The following is a 19078-nucleotide window of genomic DNA, read 5'->3' on the forward strand; positions in this document are numbered from 1 at the left end:
AGAAAAACCCCTATCCTCTTTGAGCAGATGCAATATTCAGAACTAATTAGTAAGCGAGAAGGAAAATAGACAAGAGCAGGCTCAAAGGTGGTGAAAAGATTCTGAATTTTCTTTGTGCAATTAAGAATTTAATTTAAAAGGTGTGTAACAAAGTCATATCTTCTGTACAAGTGGCATCTGCCCACTGAAATGTTGTATTGACTCTTGCCCAGCAAAAGTTTTTCTACTCAAGCAATTCCCTGAGTAGGTTTTTCATACCATACTATTTGGACAGATTTTTTTTTTTTTAATAGAGTTTTTTGCCTTTGTGTACAAATCTGCTTGCCTTTATTTTAATTTAAAAAAAAAAACAAAAAAAAAACCCCAAAAAAACCACAAGAAAACAGAGATTAAGAATGGTGATTGGGACAAAATTGATACAGGCTGTACAATCAACATGAGGGAGACTAACAAACCTCAGTGTCTAAAAATCTCATTGAACATACCAGTAATTTACACTAGGGTTCAGACCACTAACTCATAGCAATCTGAAGCAATTTGACAAAAACATCTTTGTTAAATTTGCTTTGCTATTGGAAGGAAATCTCTATCATTTATTGTGGTTATAGCTGTACATTCCACTTTAGCTATTAATTCATTTTATTAATGAATTAAATCATATATATGTGCATCAATATGAATAAAACCCCAGCTTTTGTTCCAAAACACTATGTATCACACCCAAATTCCTCCTAAAGTACAATAGTTTTAATCCTTACTTTGTATTTAATTATATATTTGCACTTAACAGTAAATATTTGACACTTTTCTATTACCTGGTCACACAAGGAATGGCTGAACATAAATGGATGAATTTTCATCCTAGACTAGAGTTGCAATACTGCCACTCACAGAACAAAGACAAATGGCTGTCATAGAAGAATAATCTCTGAGTGTTATTTTTTGGGTAGTGCTTTATTCATCAAACAGGCAGGAAATTGTTCTTGCTTATTGTGAAGCAGGAATATAATTTTTGGAAGCAAAAGACAAGCCACTCAGCAGGGAGATGGCAGCAGCTGAGAGAATGTAAATGACAAAGTTCAGTGGTAGAACAATTCCTTGCAGACATTCCTGATGGAGAGAATGACAAGTGGAAATCGAGGTGGTAAATTCTAGTTCTTTAACAAGCAGAGAGAAGAAGCAGAGTTAGTGTATGGAGAATTTAGAAAAGTGAGAAGGCAGCTTTGTGTTGAGACCTGGGAGGATTGAAGCTGCTTATGTTTTTGTTCGCAGAGAGGGAACTTTCTTTTGTCCAAGGCAAGAACCCACACTTAATTCTGAGGCTGCAGTTCTGTTGACTGTTGGTTTGATTGTGCTTGGTGTTTGATAGCTCAGAACACACTTGGACTCCTTCATTGCTTGTGGTGAGGCAAGAGATACATATTGGGAAGTTGCTTTTCTTCCTTTTTCAGAGATGCTGGGATTCACCCACACCTCTCTTAGTGGCTTTGTTATTTTACCATCTGCATGATTTTGATTATTAAAGGTTACATGTGTTTTGAAATCTTTCCCTGCGCTGGATGTTTGACTTCAATATTTGTACAGTAGATCTTCTGGAGCTCTGCAGCTAGAATATCATGCTAGTTTTTTAGTACGCAGAAAATGTAGCTCTTGACATTCTGGCAGATTTGCCAGACCTTTGCACACAGCCAGGCATTAGTACTACCTCTATATATAATATTGAATGACAGCTCTTTAATTTCCAGGGGACTGGCGATGGGCATAGAACTCCCTCCTCTTCTGGATACTTTTAATCCTTGTGCTCCATTGCAGTTTTGTAACAACAGAAAGACTATTTGCTCCCTGCATGCCCATGGATGCTCACCCCCACTTTGGATGCCACTGCCTGGGAGCATGCGTGGCTTTTGTCTTGTGTCACTCCTCTCCTGAGTCTTGTCATGTGCTTTGGGAGCTGGCAAGGACTCACAGGCACAGTTTGCAACCCCAGTGTCACTTTCTAAGGCTATGAGTCAACATTTTGAGTCTGCTCTGTGACCCAGTGTCTGCAGAGCTAATTGGATTTCAGCTGAGTGGATTTGTTTCAGGGAATAGTTTATTTGTGAAAATAATTTCTTTTTCCTCAGGAAGAAGGGTAAGGGGAGGGAGGGATCCAGCTATCTGAACATTCAATTGAATTTAGCAAATAATGTTCTCTTTTTCTTCCCCTTCTCCCATGGAACAGGGGAAAAAAAATATCAGAACAATCACTAAATCAGGAAATATTGTTGTGCTTGACCTGCAATATTGGTCTGGCCTGCAGAGGTATGTCACTGTTAGCCAAGTGACCCGGCGAGAGCAATGCTGATAATGCTCTGCATGCATATCCCCACCATCACATTAGAGCCATTGAATATAAAGCAGCACAATTTGAGAACAGATGATAAATGAACTGCATAAAGTCTTTTGCCAAATCATATAAGGGGACATATTTGAGAAGGGTACTATGCTCAGTTTATTTGGCTAATAGTTACATTACTGTTTCAAATACATTTCTTCCTTCAAAATAGAATTCTGGGGTTCAGAGAAGAGAGCTGTAGTGCCTCCAGTTAATTTTCCAGGTAAATCTGGGTCATTCCCAGTGCAGTGCCTCACTGTGATGCCCTCAAATGGGCCATTTGGTTCTCAATGAGGAAAGGTATTTTTTTTTTCCATCTAGGAAAGAAATAACATCAAAACCAGGTTTTGTATGGTCACTGTTGAGGAGCGATTACAATTTTTTTTTTTTTTTCAAAGTGAGCAAGTGCCCAGGGATGAGCCAGGAAGTGGCTCCTTCTTTCATGCTCCTGCGTCCTTATCCACTCCTGGCTGCAGAATCTACTATGTACACAGAGCCTGGGGATGTAGGTCAGGAACACTTGTGCCTTCCATGGGTGACCAGTTCTGTACTTATTTCTCTTGTCAGTCCATTCCCCACTGTTCCTAGTCACCCTTCACAGAGCCTGGGCAGATAAACTTTGAGTAATAATCTGAAATTCAAATACAAATAATTGACTACTGAACTGCCCTAATATTTGAGAAAGGTTTTAAACTAAAACAGGTTCTTCTGTGTGCTGTTACTGGCCTGGCAGCTGTGTGTGTACGGTAAGTGTACTGAGAAAGGTAATATTAACAGAATGAAAAGGTCGGAGTTTTATAAAAATCCTTTTAAAAGTAAATAGGCTTGCCAAACTGAATTCCCCACAGGTAGACAGAGGTTAAGAACTGAGAACATTTGGGCCTTTGGTAGGTCAAGTTGTGCATCTGTAAACACCCTTCAGAAATACAAACACCAGCCAAGTCCGGAGAAGTACAGGGATTGTGGCCAGCCAAATTTAGCCCCGGCTGTGCCTCCAGGCAAGCAGGCCAAGACTCAACAGCTCCTGAGGGAGGTATTTGGGGGTACCGTGAGGGTGGGCACAGCACACCTGTGTCATGCCCAGGGACAAGGGAGGCAGATGCACATGGTAGTCGCTGCCCACATGCCCTAATATTAGCAGGTGAAAAAGCAGGTTTATTGCAGCTGTGTTGACAGATGGACCCGGGCGTTGGTGCAGTCCTGGTTGGGCAGTTTGCAGCTGGATATTTGGGCAGAGGCCTTGGTGCACTCCATGCCTCCTTGAAGAGATGGGATGGAATGGGAAGGCACACAACAGGAGGAGATTTATAGCCTTAGTTTCTATTGCAATTTGAGGTTGCACTGTTAAGCACCTTTGTTTCCAACCACAAGAGTGGCTGCAAAATGGTAGAGTCTACATGACCCCTTTCCTAACTCTCAGAGAGGTTTTATGAGGTTTAATCCATTACTCAATCCTCACAGGAAAAGAGGAGTATTTATGTCATCACTGACTGTTAGTCTCACATTGCTAATTAAAAGCAAACAACTTAGATGTCAGATCTTGGACAAAAATAAGTTTAAAAATTTCTTCTGTAGTTTCCAAGAGGAAATAATTCCTTTAGGTATGCCTACTGATATTTGTGCCTTTTCACCATATCTCACCTTGCTTTAAAACCTGTTCGCCTCCTGCTTTTCAGGACATCCTCTTCCTGTTAAGGAGATATGGCAGTTCTGACACAGAAATGTGTCTGGAGCTTGTGGGGCAGTTCAAGGTCCTCTATCTCTTAAACCTTTCAAGAGATTACTGGCAGGAGAGTTAAATTTCTCTGCCAGCTAGACCCAAAGAGAGCCCGCTGCCAAGCAGCTGGGCTGCGTTCCTTGGCTGTGCAGGAGCTCCTCTGGGGACATGAGTGGCAGCGTGACACCCTGGCACCATGATGCCATTTGCATCATCAGGTTACTTGCAGGTGTAAGACAGTGAAAAGGGAAAATAAAGAAAAGTAATAGTAATGGCTGTGAAAATTGAACTTTTATTATCTGTTCACTGTATACAAAACACCATTCTGCATAGTGATAACTCATTTGTTGTACAGTTGACAGTGCACATCAACAAACAAGTGTTCAGAGGTATCCACTAAATGGGAAGGGCAGTGGTGGCAGTGGCCAGCGTACACTGAGGTGCTGTGTCCACTGCGCACTGTAGATGAACTACCTCACAAGCACTTGATATGCCAGTAATACAAATGGGCTAACAAGCATCTACCCAAGAGCCAGATTAGGAATGAGAATGGAGAGAGCAGAACTATTGTACCTGATAAACAATTTCCAGAATGATTAAATTTTACAGAGGTGGCTGAGAGGACCTATATTTTTTTAAACACTTCAAATTTTAAAATTATTAGAATTTAACGATAAATAACAGAATCTCACAAATCTTTTGGGGCAAAATGCTCCACATTTATTTACATATGAAATGTGTTTAATACAGTTGTAATGGACATCGTGTATAATAACATCTGACAGCAGCAAGACTTTTAAGGAACCCAACAATTACTACTGTTTATCATGCAGCTATCTTATATATACACAATTAGTTTTAAAAAAAGGTACAAAAATTTTTTGTAGGGTTACATACAAGTTATAAAATGCAAAAACAAACGAAAAATATACTCTCACAGAGAACTCTATCTGAAAGGAACAGTATGGTACCTTTTTGTACTTGTGCAAGCAAAACTAGTGGTGCTGGACAGGAGTTTGCAATGTCTGGCCGAGCTCCGCAGGGCCTACGCTAAAGCTGCAAGCCCCAGTCCTGCTCCTGGCTGGGGCTGGCTCTTTCCCAGTTGTGGCTGTGTGTGACACTAAGCACCAGAACATTTGGCATGATCATGTGGAGCTGGCAAATCCCAACCCCTATAGCAAGGGTCAACTATTTTGTTTCAATAACCAGCAAGGAAAATACATAATGCTGTGTAATCACTTCTATATGTTTAATAAATTACATGACAAAAAACATCATCATTATAAACCTATTCCTCTAATTACATTTTATTTCTTAAAGCCAGAGCAGCCCAGCCCATCTGTAACAATCTGACCTTTGATCACAAGCACCTGGTAGCCTAAAAAAGACACTTCATGATACTCAAGAGTTGTGCATTTATACTCTTTAAAAGTACTTTGCCACTCCAGGGGGTCTGCACCTGTTCTGGTGTTGCCACCTAAAAACCAGCACTTTATTTTACACATGCAGTGGTACTTTTATCTTTTTTTATAATATATTTTGTAAGAAAAAGTTTAAAAGCTTCCTCAGACATTTGGAAGCCCAAGTTCTTTAGAATTTAAAATCTCCCCTTAGCTTGCTTCCTCTCTCCTCTCCCCTCCTAGACCTCCTCCTGATGCACTTCCATTAGCTAAACTTTCTTTCAGAAGCATTCAAAAACCAAACAGTTTAAGAGAACCCAAGGAACTGCCCCGGCATTCAGAACTCTGTTTTAAAGAAACTTACTACAAAAGAACAGAAAATAACCAGAAAAAAACCCCCAGTTTTTCCACTAGATATTGATACAAACACATAACCAAAGAGTATAAAAATTATTAGTTTAAATATATACAAACATTTTTCAACTCAAATACTGCTTCAATGGTTCTGAGGGTATAGACAATGAGGTGAAGGGGACACTTTTATGCAGAATATATTGCAACAGCCTGAACAGTACTGTTAACACTATTATACCTTGAACTTTCTGTAACAAAAATGTCATTAGTATTCCAATGTGGAGCAAGATTTCTGCATCCCAAACAATCTGATCACTTATCAGCTGAACTCATTCTTTTGGACTTGATGAAGGCCATGCCATGTGTTCTCATGTGAGTGTTTAAGGCCGCTTCAGTTTCAAAAGTCTTTGCGCACACTTTGCATCTTCTGTCTGATGCTGCACTGTTGGAAGAGTCATCCTCATGGTTGGGTTTGTTTTCTTGCTGATTATCCTCCCCAGACCCATTCTGTTTTGATACTGGCTGAGGCTCCTTCAGCTTATGTACAATGAAGAGGTGTCTGGAAAGAGACACATGAGATGTGTAGCAGAGTCCACATTCCCTGCATTGGTACGAAGAGCCATCAGATTTATGCTGAGGAATATGTTCATGAAACTGGAGAAGATTTTCTGTTGTAAAGCCACAAACTGCACACTTGTGAACTTTAAAAACATTTATCTTCAGCTTCTTTAATGGCTGAGTGATTGCACCTCGTGGAGGTCTGAACTCCATTACTGGTTCTTCCAATTTACGCTTTGGACTAGGAACCTAACAAAGAGACAGAAATGGTGTATCATATAAGCATAAATATGCAGTTATTTTCGTAACTATTTGTGACTTGCAAATGTGAGAACCTCTCCCTTGGCAAATTTTAAAACAACTCTGATAAACAATCCTTTTGGGGCTCTGCTTCACAGAAGATGAGGCATTTATGGCATTGAAGTACCTGTATTTATTTAAAGATCCTGAATATATACTCAAAAAAATCATTCTCAGTGATTGAATGAGTCTTCTAAGTTATTACCTTTGTGTCTTCTTTTACTTCCCTTTCTTCCATATTGGTAGATTCAGTCATTTCTTTCACGTCAGGGTCTTTAATGCCATGCATCAACTGAATATGTTTTTCCAACATCAACCTCTTTGTAAAAGTACGTCTCGAATCTGGGCAATGCCTGCAGATACACACACACACAAACATTCAAGTGTCATGCTTAACAAGTGCCTTTTGTAGATTGGAAGAGTGGCTGTGTATTTGAGAGACTCCTGAAAACCAGTTCTCCAAAGTGGAACTGTGAACGCTCATCTCAGCCAACTTTCAGATTCTAGACTTTACACACTGCACTTTCAGGAACCTGACATGTTTCTGCAGGCAGGATAGGTAATTGATTTGGCCTGTCCTGGGCATCTGAAATGATGGGACACTGGCTTTTCCACAGTTAAAGAAAGATGTTCAACTAACAATGTATAGTAGTGTACATTTCTAAAGAAAATAAAACCAGAACTTACGAGCACGTATAAACCTTCCTAATGCCTTTGTGCTTGATACGATTGTGCCGACATAAACTGTGGGATGAGCTGAAAGATTTGTCACATTGCCGACAAGGATGTTTCTTCATTTGCTTCAAAAAAAAAGAGAAAGAATTTAATTTAAAAAGCTCAGTAAAAGTGGTGCATGTGTTGAACCTTCTGATGAATAGGAAAGAAACATCACTTACCTGTTTTTGGTACTGTACTTCACGTACACCCCGCCTTCAACAACACTGTACAAATCAGAGCTGGACCTCTTTCAAAGCAGTGTGGCCCCCATGAGCTACACACACACACACACACACCCACACACACCCACACCCACACACACACCTGTCTCCAGCTGTAAAATGGTGTCACGGACAATGGATGAAGAAAATTTCTTCCACCAAAGAAACAGGGAAGATCAGAGGACTATTTCTGGATCAATAAAGGCAGCAGGATGAGGGGGTTGCCTTCCTATGTCCTTTGCCTTCCCACCAAACCACGTCCTCAGCTGCTGACTAGGAGCTCCTCAGCCACATACAGGGAGTGGAGAACAGCACAGAAGAAGGACAAAACTTGAATCTCACAGACACTGACACACTAACAGGGTTCAGGAAAGGCATGACAAAATGAGCGGTATGATCTGATGCCAATTTGATGGCCATCTGTTTAGGGATTTCTGTGGGACTGATGTTGCAGCTGGCCAAGTGTAAGGAAAAAGTAAAGGAAGAAACTGAGAAGGGATGGAGCCGTCACACACTGTAGCTGTGCGGCAGTGAGCAGAAGCATCAAGCCCGTGGTCAGAAAAGCAGGATGAGGATGATACTCAGCAGGACCTGGGGGCACTATGTGGGGTAGCCAGCTGTGACCCCACACTTGTTCTAAATGCCTTGGGGAGACTCGAGTTAGAGATCCAAACAGGATTTTGGATGCATTAGTTTCTGCAATGGCAGCCAAACCAAAAAGAACTGAAAAATTAGTTCTGTAACGAAGTGCAGCATGATCTGTTGTACAGCATCTTATTCTTGACAGAAAAGGATGATCAATGACGAAGCTAGAGTAGGTAATTCCTACTTAGAAAACATCTGCCCTTTAACAGAAACACACCTGCACACAAGTCCAAGGAGCTAGCAGATGGCTGCCTGGTGGAAGGCAGACACACATGATTCAGTTTCAGACAGGAGTTATACAGGCTTGTTGGAACCCTCCCTTATCTGGGCTGGTAACTTTTTTTTTTAATTTTTGAGAGCACTTTTAAGATCAGGCAGAGACTCACATCAAGGTGGCTACACAATTTTCTACCCTACAGCTGGCTCTCTTCATCCAGGATCCTCAGGAGAGGATCAGAAAATGTGAATCTGTCTGTGTAGACAGTTCCCAGGTAGGGCTGGAACCTTAAGGATCTGTCTGAAGGGGATATACATAGCAGCACCTCCCCTATGAATACCTCTGCATAATCCAGCCTGGGATCAGCTAGGGGTTACAGCTCTTTCACTCTGGTCCTGCAAAAGCAGAAATTAGAAGTTTGAAACTAGTATTTTCATATACCTTGCTTGACAATGGATTTTGGGACTAGCACATGAATTGCTTAATTACAGTTTTAAACAATCCTTCTGAAAGGATCCTTTTAGAGCATTTAACCTACACCTATCATTCTTAAGAAAATAAGGCTGTAAATTAGTTCCTCTATTTATTAGATCCATATCACATACTTGGTTATCTTATGATCATTTCTATTCTCTCCACAGTAAAAGTTTTAGTTTTTCAACATAGTCTTTCTGACAGCTAACAATTACTAAAAATTTTGACAGGTTGGGAAGGAATATAGCACCTGGTCTGTATCCCCCATTTCTGAAAGACATGGAATTGTATTTCTGTTCGTTTTAGTATCCATGTGCCTCCTGTGTTATTCAAGGAACTGCCTGAATGGGCACAAAAACCAGCACCTGAATGGAAGCAATGACAGAGGCCTTCAGGCGAGGATTTGAGTGCAACAATTATTTAGTATTTCATAATAAGGGCTATTCTTGAGGTAACATTGCACATAAACATCAGAGAGAGAAAGACACATATTTAGAGCTAATATTTAAAAAGCATTATTGATATGCTACTAGCCTTCTTTTACATGCCTTTGGCTACTCTGCTGTGGATGGAATCAGACTGAATATCGCTCTCTAGTTCACTCTGAAGTGACAGTTTCATTGAGAGGTTGTGCTGCTTTGTTTTTAAGAATCGCATAAATGTACAATGTATTCAGTCTTAAACGCATTTCTGATTGCCAGTAACAGCTCTGCTGAGTTAATATTTGGGCAGCAGGAAGCTGAAGGAATGGGGTGGGAGTTACTGGAGGCAATGATGCTGGGGTGCTATTTGCTTGAAGTTATCCTAAGAAAATTGAAGATGACACTCAGTAGTGCAGCATTTTCAGCTTTTCCATAAAACGCTTATAAACAGAATAAAATAATTTGCGGAACAGCTTTAGAGATAATAACTGTAATAGAAACCTCTGGAAATGTGCAATCATTTATTACAGCACATTAGAATCCTGAAAACTACAGATTTTCACTCAGAGTGGTTCTCCTCCACTTAGACAAAATCAGCCAATTATCCCTCCCAGTCCTGCTCTTTTGCTGCAGTGCAGCACAGTACATCAGTTTAGCTCCCTGGTTCCCAGTTGAGGAAAGAGAGCATTAACACCAGCACACAGCAAAGGTGAAGACTGGCTTGGCAGGTGGCTGCCACATGTCAGCAAGGGGCTGGAGCCTGCCACAGCTAAGCAGGGTCACTATTGCCTTCCTGCCTGCCAGTCTTTTTAATTTCATTTAACTAGAAATGCTACTGAACACAGGAAGAACATCAAACAGTCTCTCCGCTGACATGAGGATGCAACATTCCCACATTTCACTTTCAATCCATTTTAAGTAAGATATCTCAAATTCAGGTGCTTTAAATACAAAATTCAACTTGTTAACTCAGCCGAACTCTTAAATGTCACATTAGAGCAACAGCTCAACTGTGGAATGTGTCTGCCTTTAAATGAAACACCAGTTGGCACTCACTGGACAAGTAAAACACAACTGAGTCTCCACTCCCTGAGGCTAACAGGCACTGAGCTTCAGAAGAGAACACAATCAAATTGTTTAAGTTGGAAAAGATCTTTAAGACTGGGTCCAACTGTTAGCCCAAGCCCAGCACTGCCACGTTCACCACACCACCATAAAGAGAGGGAATTAGGAAGACACAAAGAAATAAGAACCTGGAACAGATTAGATGGCTTGGATGAAATACAGCAATATCTCTCGCTCTTTCCGTCTTGAAAAAATTTCAGTACTGAATGAACAAGCTTATAGTTGATTTTCTCAGTAGAATGATGTAGAAACTGAAAAAAACTAAGCAGCCGAAGCAAAAAAGATGAAGTAGATATAAGAACAGGGAATAATAATGCTGGGACTTAAAGGAATTATCTTCAAAAACACAAATGGAATTTAGAAACAAATACTTCAGATTTAATTCACCTTTTTGTACTGAATATATTCCATTACCTTTCCATGTTCTTTCCTCATGTGGGAGATGTAAACGTCTCTCTGAGTGAACAGCCTGTCACACTCCCAACACGTCCAACCAGGACTAGTGACTTTTTTAGGTTCTGCTTTCTTTATGGGAGAAGGAGATTTCTTCTCCAACTTTTCGGTTCCGTTAACAGATTTTGTGTCCTCCTTGTGACTGGCTGAGTTTTGAGTTGTGGGTTTAGTACTGAGAGGCAGGTTTATCCCCAGGTTTGGTGGCCCCTCAACACTTTTCAAAGTTCCATGCATAGACTACAATAAAAGAGAGAGAAAAAAGGTAAAAAAACTGATACAGACATACACAGTTGTACTCAACCAATAGCCTTCAGTTACTTGTTTGGCATACTATTATCATCAGATCATATTTGTAAAGAAACAAGATTAAGTAAAGGCAAGACCTAGCATGACCTAACAATAACTGACACCGTATGTAGGTATTTTCACAAAAAAATAAGAGACTTCCTTTGGAGGGTAAGTTTAAGTTGCAGTTTAGCAACTTAAGGGAGGAAAAAGGGGCTCAAGAAATACTTTATGTTAAGCTTACTTTCTTGCTTTGCTTACCTGACATGTTAGTTGAGCATCCTCATTCCAGACTACGTGACTAGAGATTTCCAAGAAGGAAAGGTGTTTTTACTGACCAAATGTTGACTTGGCATATTGGTGAATATGATCAGGCAACTCTTGAAACATCACATGGCTATGTAATTTATTAACATTTTATGCTGAGGCTGAGGTTAAGCCCTGCCTTACACTCCAGTCAGGTTATGGGCATGCTCATTTAGGGCTACATTGCTAGATAGTGTGGGGCAAGGTGTGTGGGGCAGACAGGGCCCCACAGCAGATCAGAGGGGTCTGAGCTGCTGTTCTCCAGCCCCTGAAGCTCCTGGGTGGGAAGCTTTCCTCAGAGACTTATGTCTGCACTTTAAGTCAATGGTCAGTAAGAAGGGAAGAACTCCTTCCCTCATTCTCCATTTCCAAACCAGTGTAAGTGTGCTGGTGTGACCTGAGCCTTCCAACAAAGAGACTTGTTCAGAAAGGTCTGCAGGGCTTCAGCTGTTGTGTCTGAGTTCCACACGTGGACGTGGACACAGCAAGAATGAGGAGGGTTTGGGCCAGCAGGGATGACTGCAGACCAGAGCTAATCCACTGCTGAACAGGGACCCACTGTTGAGGTCCCATGTCTGAAAGGCTTTCCTTTACCAGGACAGCATTCTGATCCTCTCACCTACTGAACCTTTCTATAACCTTCTTGATTCTGGGGATATAGGAGTGTCAATGTGATACTCCAGCAACAAGTTCTTTTGTAAATACTTTGGCTCTTGCAACTACCAACGGGCTCTAGAGCAAATATCAACCTCATCAGTAGAACATGTTCTCTGATTTAACAGCTTTTGAATACCAGGAAAGCCAGTGATTAAGCCCCCATAACAGTTAATAAAAAGTAAAGTGCACATGATCAACAGCTAAGAGCAAAGTGCAGGTGGGTAGTAATGGAGGAGGTACTAATACTGTGCTTTAGTATCCCACTGCACAGAGGAGCAGGAAGTGAGGTTCCTGTACTCTCAGGCAACTGAAGCTGACCTGGAGATTCTATTCCAGCCTAACCTGTCAGCATGGCAAATGTTAGTGTTCAACTTTCCAAATGTCTTGTAAATACAATACTTGAAATTTCATTTCTTATTTGAAACTACACCAAGAGCATTAAAGCATAGTATGGAGTCCTAGTGCTGCCCAAACAGGGAGCATTACACCTCCAGGCCAGGCCAGGCCAGATCAGTCCTTCACCATCTGCTCTCACTGGCTGCTGGAAATTTTCTTGCAGTGAGTCATTACAGGAAAATAAGACATACATTTTGCCATCAAGAAATACTGACATCTGCAGGAATTATTCTGGGTTATTTTCTGTAGCTTTAAATAATCTCCTCCTGAGCTTCCTTCTGTCCCTTTCTGTCCTACTTTCATCCAGGTCTGTCTCTGCCTTGATGGTTTATGTCTAGCCGTACCAAACCATTACTTTCTGTGCAGCTGAGCTCTGCCTCTGTCTGGCACTCAGACTCTCCCTGAGTACTCTTGTGCTTTTATCCTCTCCCTGAATCCTTTTCTGCTTTTATTTATAACCTGTTACTGTTTTTTTCAGTCCCCCTTAACTGAATTCCAATTTACACTGCTTTGCTCCAGTCCCTACTGCTACACACACATCCTAAATACAAAACCAGCAATAGTACTACTGCACATGTATTGTCTAGTCCTCTAATTTTAGTCTCAAAAATGTCTGAATCATTTATAGTGAATCGTACTAAAACCCCACTGGTTGAAAGTTCAAATACTGGCATGGAACACTAAAGCCAAAGAAGTTAAATAATGCCCAAGTAACTGAGCATATCTTTGAAATGTGAGACACTGAGCACCGCGATTTCTGTAAAGATAGCTTCTGGCGCTAACTGCAGACAGATCAGAGTTTTGCATTGCTCCATGAGAGGAGCATCTAAGATATCTTGCAGTAAACATGCAGGAACTAATGCTACTAGTTCAGAAACAAAGGAAATATCCAGTCCTTATATTTCTGAACATCTTGGCTCAGCCTTTCCCTCATCTCCTCCTCAAGCTGAAGACTGGCTTTAAGACCACCTGTTCTTTTCAAGACTTATGATCTTATTTTCAACATTACTTCAGAGACTTCTGTGGTTACAAGTGCCATAGTTGGGACTAAAATGAAGAATGATGGTTTTAGCAGCCAAAAAAGATGTCTGGTGTTACACCCTGCAGTAGGGAAATAGTATTCAGAAATTGTTTCTCTGCCAGAGAAGCTCAGCAGGCTCCACAGTCCCATTCTGTGTTCAGGCACCAGGGGTTAATAAGGAAAAACCTCAACTTTGGTCTGTATGACATGAGATAACAGTCTGTGTCAAACACACAGCTAACAAATGATAGCCAGGGGGTTGCTGATCCTTCCAACCAGGACTTACATGGATCACAGTGAATCATTAGCTCTTAATGGTGTTTTGTGGAAATCCACTGGAGTTTTTTTCAAAGCACACATGTTCGAGTTCACATAACACAGGTAACCTCTACATCTACCAACATACTGCTTCCTGGTGAATTCTGAACAGCAAAGGTTTGGTTTTGTGATGCACTCAGCAATCTCAGCTCCTAACAATTGAAATCATACTTAGAACACTATAAATAACTCAGTATTTGTTAGGATTGGACTTGCTGAGATATTCCCAGTATACCAAAATCAACATTCTAACAGAAAAACCAACTGAGTCATCACAGATATGCTGAAGACCAAACAAAATATAAAATTTTAACATTTGAGAACAACATTGACAGATTACTCCCTCAGAATTATTAACATCTCTCTCAGCAGTCTTGTTACTCTGTGCCTTTTCACAGTATGTTCTCACAGCATATATTGCATGACAAATGGTATCATGAAGGAAACAAGAGAAGATGCCTACACACCTTGATATGATCCATCATAAGCTGTTTCTGTGCATATAGAAGAGAACAGTCTGGACACTTGAAAACAGACACCTTCTGGTTTTCAATGTGCTGATCAAAGTGGCGATAGAGCAAAGGTTGCAGAGTAAACACAGTGTCACACATAGAGCATTTATATATTATTCTAAAAACAGAAGCACAATAAACAATGTCAGTCATGTTGATGATCTATTTGCAAGAATCATGACGTTAACTTTTTTTCTCATCACAGATAAGATCCGACATGTTTAAGCAATCATTTCACACTGCCTGAAAAAAGTTAAACTAATTCAAAACATCCTTCAATTTCAAAATATGGGAACAGTAGAAGAAACAGAAAATAGAAAAAAAATTTGAAAGTGCAAACAAGAAGCCAACGAAAATAACAGCATGTGCCAGTTACATATACAACAACAACATCTGCTCAGGATACTCTGACAGTTCAACACCTTCAGTTTCTGAACTCACACTGTAGATAAAGGATAATATCCCTGGCTCCAGGTTACAAACCTGTATATTGTATATGCAGTATATTGTAAGGAGTGATTAATTCAATTGTAGTTAGCAACATGCTTCAAGATAAATACATTTTTGGCAATGTTCATGGCTTTGATGCTCCTGAATGCCAGACCTAGACTCTGTCAATGCCCTGAAGCTCCAACAGCACAGGACGGGATTTCCTTGATCTGCCATTCCAAGCCTTGATGAATCTGTCACAGAAATGTAGAGACACCACCAAATGCTTCCTTTCTTGGAGCACATGTGACTTTTGAACATCAGTCCCCCAGCCTCCTGTTCTCACAGCAGTTTTCTAACCACAGATCATGAGAGAGAAATCTAAGCCATGTAATCGATAGTGCTGCAGAGAAAGTTTAGCTAAAATAAAAGAAGCCCAACCACAGGTGCTCAGTACAGCAACAGGCACTTCCCATCCTTAAGAGTAACTTCCACTTAAAAAAACAACCCTCAAACCCTCCTGCCTGCTAAAGTGCTAAATCATCTCATTAGCCACATAAATGTTCCCAGTGCTTTCTACACCCCTCTAAGTTAATTATCATGATAGTGTATTGTTCCAGAGCTCTAGGGATCACTCTGCACTGTTTATGGGATGGCAAGAACATGGGCATTGCTTCCATATCCAAGCTGTCCTGTAACTCCAAATGAAAAACAATACACTTCTTCATATTAACTGGGAAAGACTTTGTTTTTGTGCTGTCAAGGGGTGCCAGTTTCTCACACATGCTAAGATAAATGTATTAATTACACAGCATCCTCTGATGATCAATGTACTATTGTCCTGCTTTCTGTGGTGAATCCTTCACTGCAGATCTGGAGATATGTAGAAATTCTTTCTCAATTTATCACATATAAAAACTGTAACTCTCTAAAAACACACAAGCTAAATCTCTGTATTTTCTGTGGCAGCTAAAGTACTTTACTCTGCCTTCACAGAAGCAGAACTATCTGGTAAAGATCCGAATTTCAGACAAGTTCTGGGCAAAGACTGTACTCACTTAAATTCATACCAACACACCTCACAGTATTTGTTATGACTATACACACCTGGAGTATTTCCTTCAGACACAGCAAAAACATGATTTTCAATCCTTAACCATGCAACCACGTACACTGGTTTTGTTTTTTTTTAATTTAATTGAAGTAGTGTTTAACATGCAGCTGCCTAAAATGCTGTTCAAAGCTTAAAGGCAGTTGTGCTTCCACAGGATGTAATTTACAGGGATGCTGGAATAAGTCAGGCGGTTCATCCCATCCCATCCCATCCCATCCCATCCCATCCCACTCCCAGGCTGCTCCTGCCCCACAGTACACAACAAAGCAGGCACATGGCCTTCCCAAAAATCTTTTTAGCAAATTCACGTATTGTCTTGTAATAAATACAAGTTTTATCTCACAGGAAAATGATTTCAGTCACATAAAAGACATTTAGCATTTGCAAAGCCTCTGCACCAGAGGATAGTATTCCTCCTTCCCAAATTTTTTCTTGAAAAAAGGAACTTGTGGGATAATACGCTTTTTACGAATAGTATCGTAAATATCCATAATTTGGCTTGATAAACAAGAATTCCTCCAGTATTCAAAAAGAGATCAGCCATGGAAAATATATTAGTGCCATTCCTAGACACTATTTACTGAAAAAAGATCACCTCTGTGGTTTTGTGGGAAACCAGAGCTTAGAGTATGTTACAGGAGAGAGCTTTCTGGAGTTGAAAGACAAGACAGCCATCCATTTCCCTATATTAAAATAATCTAATTTCATCCCAATGAGAATCCCTGCATATAAAAGTCATTTTTCATACAGCAAGTAGTTTAGTGCATCTGTTCTGCAGCAACTGTTTGTAATGTAATTGTAAATCACACAGTTCAAATAAATGCCAGGGGCAGGCAGCCAGATTCCCCAGGAGCCCAGTTCCTGTAAACAGAGGAGTGTGACTTACTACAGAGTCCCTCAGAAGCCATGAGGCACTGCTGAAGCGGTGGCCAGTGTCCTTGGACTGTGCCACACCCCTAGGGTCAGGAATGAGGCTTGCAATGGGTGCCTGTCACGCAGCCTGGCTGCCCGTGATGCAGCACAGACAACCCGAATGTGAATGTATTGCCTCAAATACAACCTATCAGCTCTGCTCAGAACTAGGCAAGCCAAGAACTCTGAGCACTGCAAGGGCTGGAAAAATCCCACCAGTCACTCTGCATGCATTTAAGGCAGCATTGTGATTAAAACTGGCAAATTTAAAGGAAACACCACTTCTTAAGAGGAGTGCTCAGCTATGGATTCTGTGACTTATTACAGTAGTATATAATAAAATTTAATTTCATTTCTTTAATAATCAAAGTAAATTCGTAAAGGAATATAATTATAAGTGCATCTATGTGGAAAAAAACTAATGCAAAATACTTAATTCCTGAATGTGATCAGAAACAATTTGGCAGATCCAAGCACAGTTCACTTTTCATATGTGTAGCATCTTACAGTGATCTTAATCTGTTAAATTTGTCTAATGACAAATCTATGGGAACCTGAAAAAAGTTTTAAATGTTGGTACCTCAAAGCCCCTGACTGATGATACCATCCTGAATTAAAACAATGCATAATTTCCCACAAGGCAGAAATTACTTCCATTTGGTATCAGACATGGTAAGTTTGTTGCCATTTTGCTTTGATGGAAGTGCAAACAAAGAAAAATATCTCCTGTTAATATGTTAGAAAGAAACAGTGAGAAACTGAACTCTTAGGAACACTGGTTATTACATCACATGACACTTCTTGAGCCTGCAAGTTGTTACCATGCTGGTGCTCTGTGCATGCCCTGGAGAAAACATGGAGATCAATGCCTGTTTGCTCTCAACAGTGCACTCTAGCAGTGAGGAAGAGGCAGATGGAGGAGAAAGGGGTGCTCAGAGAGGCTCACATCCGAGGGCTGAAGGAGTCTGCACACACAGCAGCACTTGCTGCCTTCAGCAGAACCTCCCACTGTCCAACAGCTTTAAAAAAAGACCCTGAAAACGAGTCCTACTTGTACCCTGTGTCACCACCTTCAGCAAACTACCACCTTCATGGGCAACTTTCCTAGTTACAGAAAAACCACTTCTGCTTTAAGCCAGAAAGAGATTACCTATTGGAAAAAAAGCTTATATAAACAGATAAAATCGCTTTTTCTCAACTTTTCAACCACATTAAGAAAATCACTGCGTAAGCACTGATTAGTCTTAGCAGCTGTTTTTGGAATCACATTATTTTAATTCACAGTAAAAATGGAGATGAGCTAAGCAGATTAAAACATTAGAATGAGCAACACTGGCCACCTGTCCAAATAATTTGTATAATTACATTCTACAATCACTCTCTTGTAGCATGCAGTGCTTAAAGACCTGCTAGTGCATTCAGAGAAGTATCACCTTTGCCCAATGAACTACCAGCTGAAAAGTCATGAAAGCACTACACAAATCCCACATTACCAGCAGGCGGACAAACTGGTGGCTGTAAGAGGTGTCCTGCAAGCACAGGGCAGAATGCAATTTCACGGGTCATTCAAATGCAGACAAATGCAGTAGAAGATGAATTTTGCTTACTTTGGTTCGCCTATCTTGATACCCGGGTGTTGTGTGTAGGCATGGGAGTGTGTGCTGGGAGCAGATTTAAATGCCATGGGACAGATAGGACACTTGTAAAAGACTTCACAGTGACAACCTTGAATATGAGACTTGAGTGCCGCCACATCAGAGTACACAACATTGCAGTGCACGCAGCTGCGGAGAGAGCGGAGGAGAGTCAGTGCAGCCTGCCCTGAGCAGTGCTGGACATAATCAACATGGATTTTCAAGCAAAGGGAAGAGAGAAACACACATGGATAGCAACTGGATAAAACTACGTTACTCTGTCAACTTAAACAACCCCAGAAAAATCAACATAACCAGTGATTTGTGGATCACAAAGTAAGGGGAAAGAAATTTCATATATTGTAATTTGAAAAACGTTTTTATGTTATTACAATAAAACAGATAGAAAGGTGGATAGACAAATACTCTATTGATTGCAGAAAAAAAATGCTTAAATCCTCTGCAAATTTGGAAAGAGATTTTCCAGAACGCATTTTTATCACATGCAGGGCATTGT

General features: G+C 40.6%; 1 protein-coding gene across 7 annotated transcripts in view; it reads right to left on the reverse strand.

The window, feature by feature from the left end:
* Positions 1-4363: 4363 nt before the first annotated feature.
* LOC116806602 (zinc finger protein 532) overlaps positions 4364-19078 on the reverse strand; it is a 33882-nt gene continuing 19167 nt past the window's right edge. For 6 of the 7 annotated variants that reach the window (XM_072922958.1, XM_032744079.3, XM_072922957.1 and 3 more), the window contains exons 5-10: positions 18535-18711; positions 14428-14590; positions 10939-11214; positions 7391-7503; positions 6909-7056; positions 4364-6652 (exon numbers count right to left, since the gene is read on the reverse strand). In XM_072922958.1, coding sequence (XP_072779059.1) covers positions 6158-6652; positions 6909-7056; positions 7391-7503; positions 10939-11214; positions 14428-14590; positions 18535-18711 — 1372 coding nt within the window. In that variant the 3' untranslated portion in view covers positions 4364-6157. The remainder of the gene's footprint in view (positions 6653-6908; positions 7057-7390; positions 7504-10938; positions 11215-14427; positions 14591-18534; positions 18712-19078) is intronic. The other variant, XM_032744085.3, reaches the window with a different exon arrangement.

The sequence above is a fragment of the Taeniopygia guttata genome, chromosome W (assembly GCF_048771995.1).
Source record: "Taeniopygia guttata chromosome W, bTaeGut7.mat, whole genome shotgun sequence".
Classification (NCBI taxonomy): domain Eukaryota; kingdom Metazoa; phylum Chordata; class Aves; order Passeriformes; family Estrildidae; genus Taeniopygia; species Taeniopygia guttata.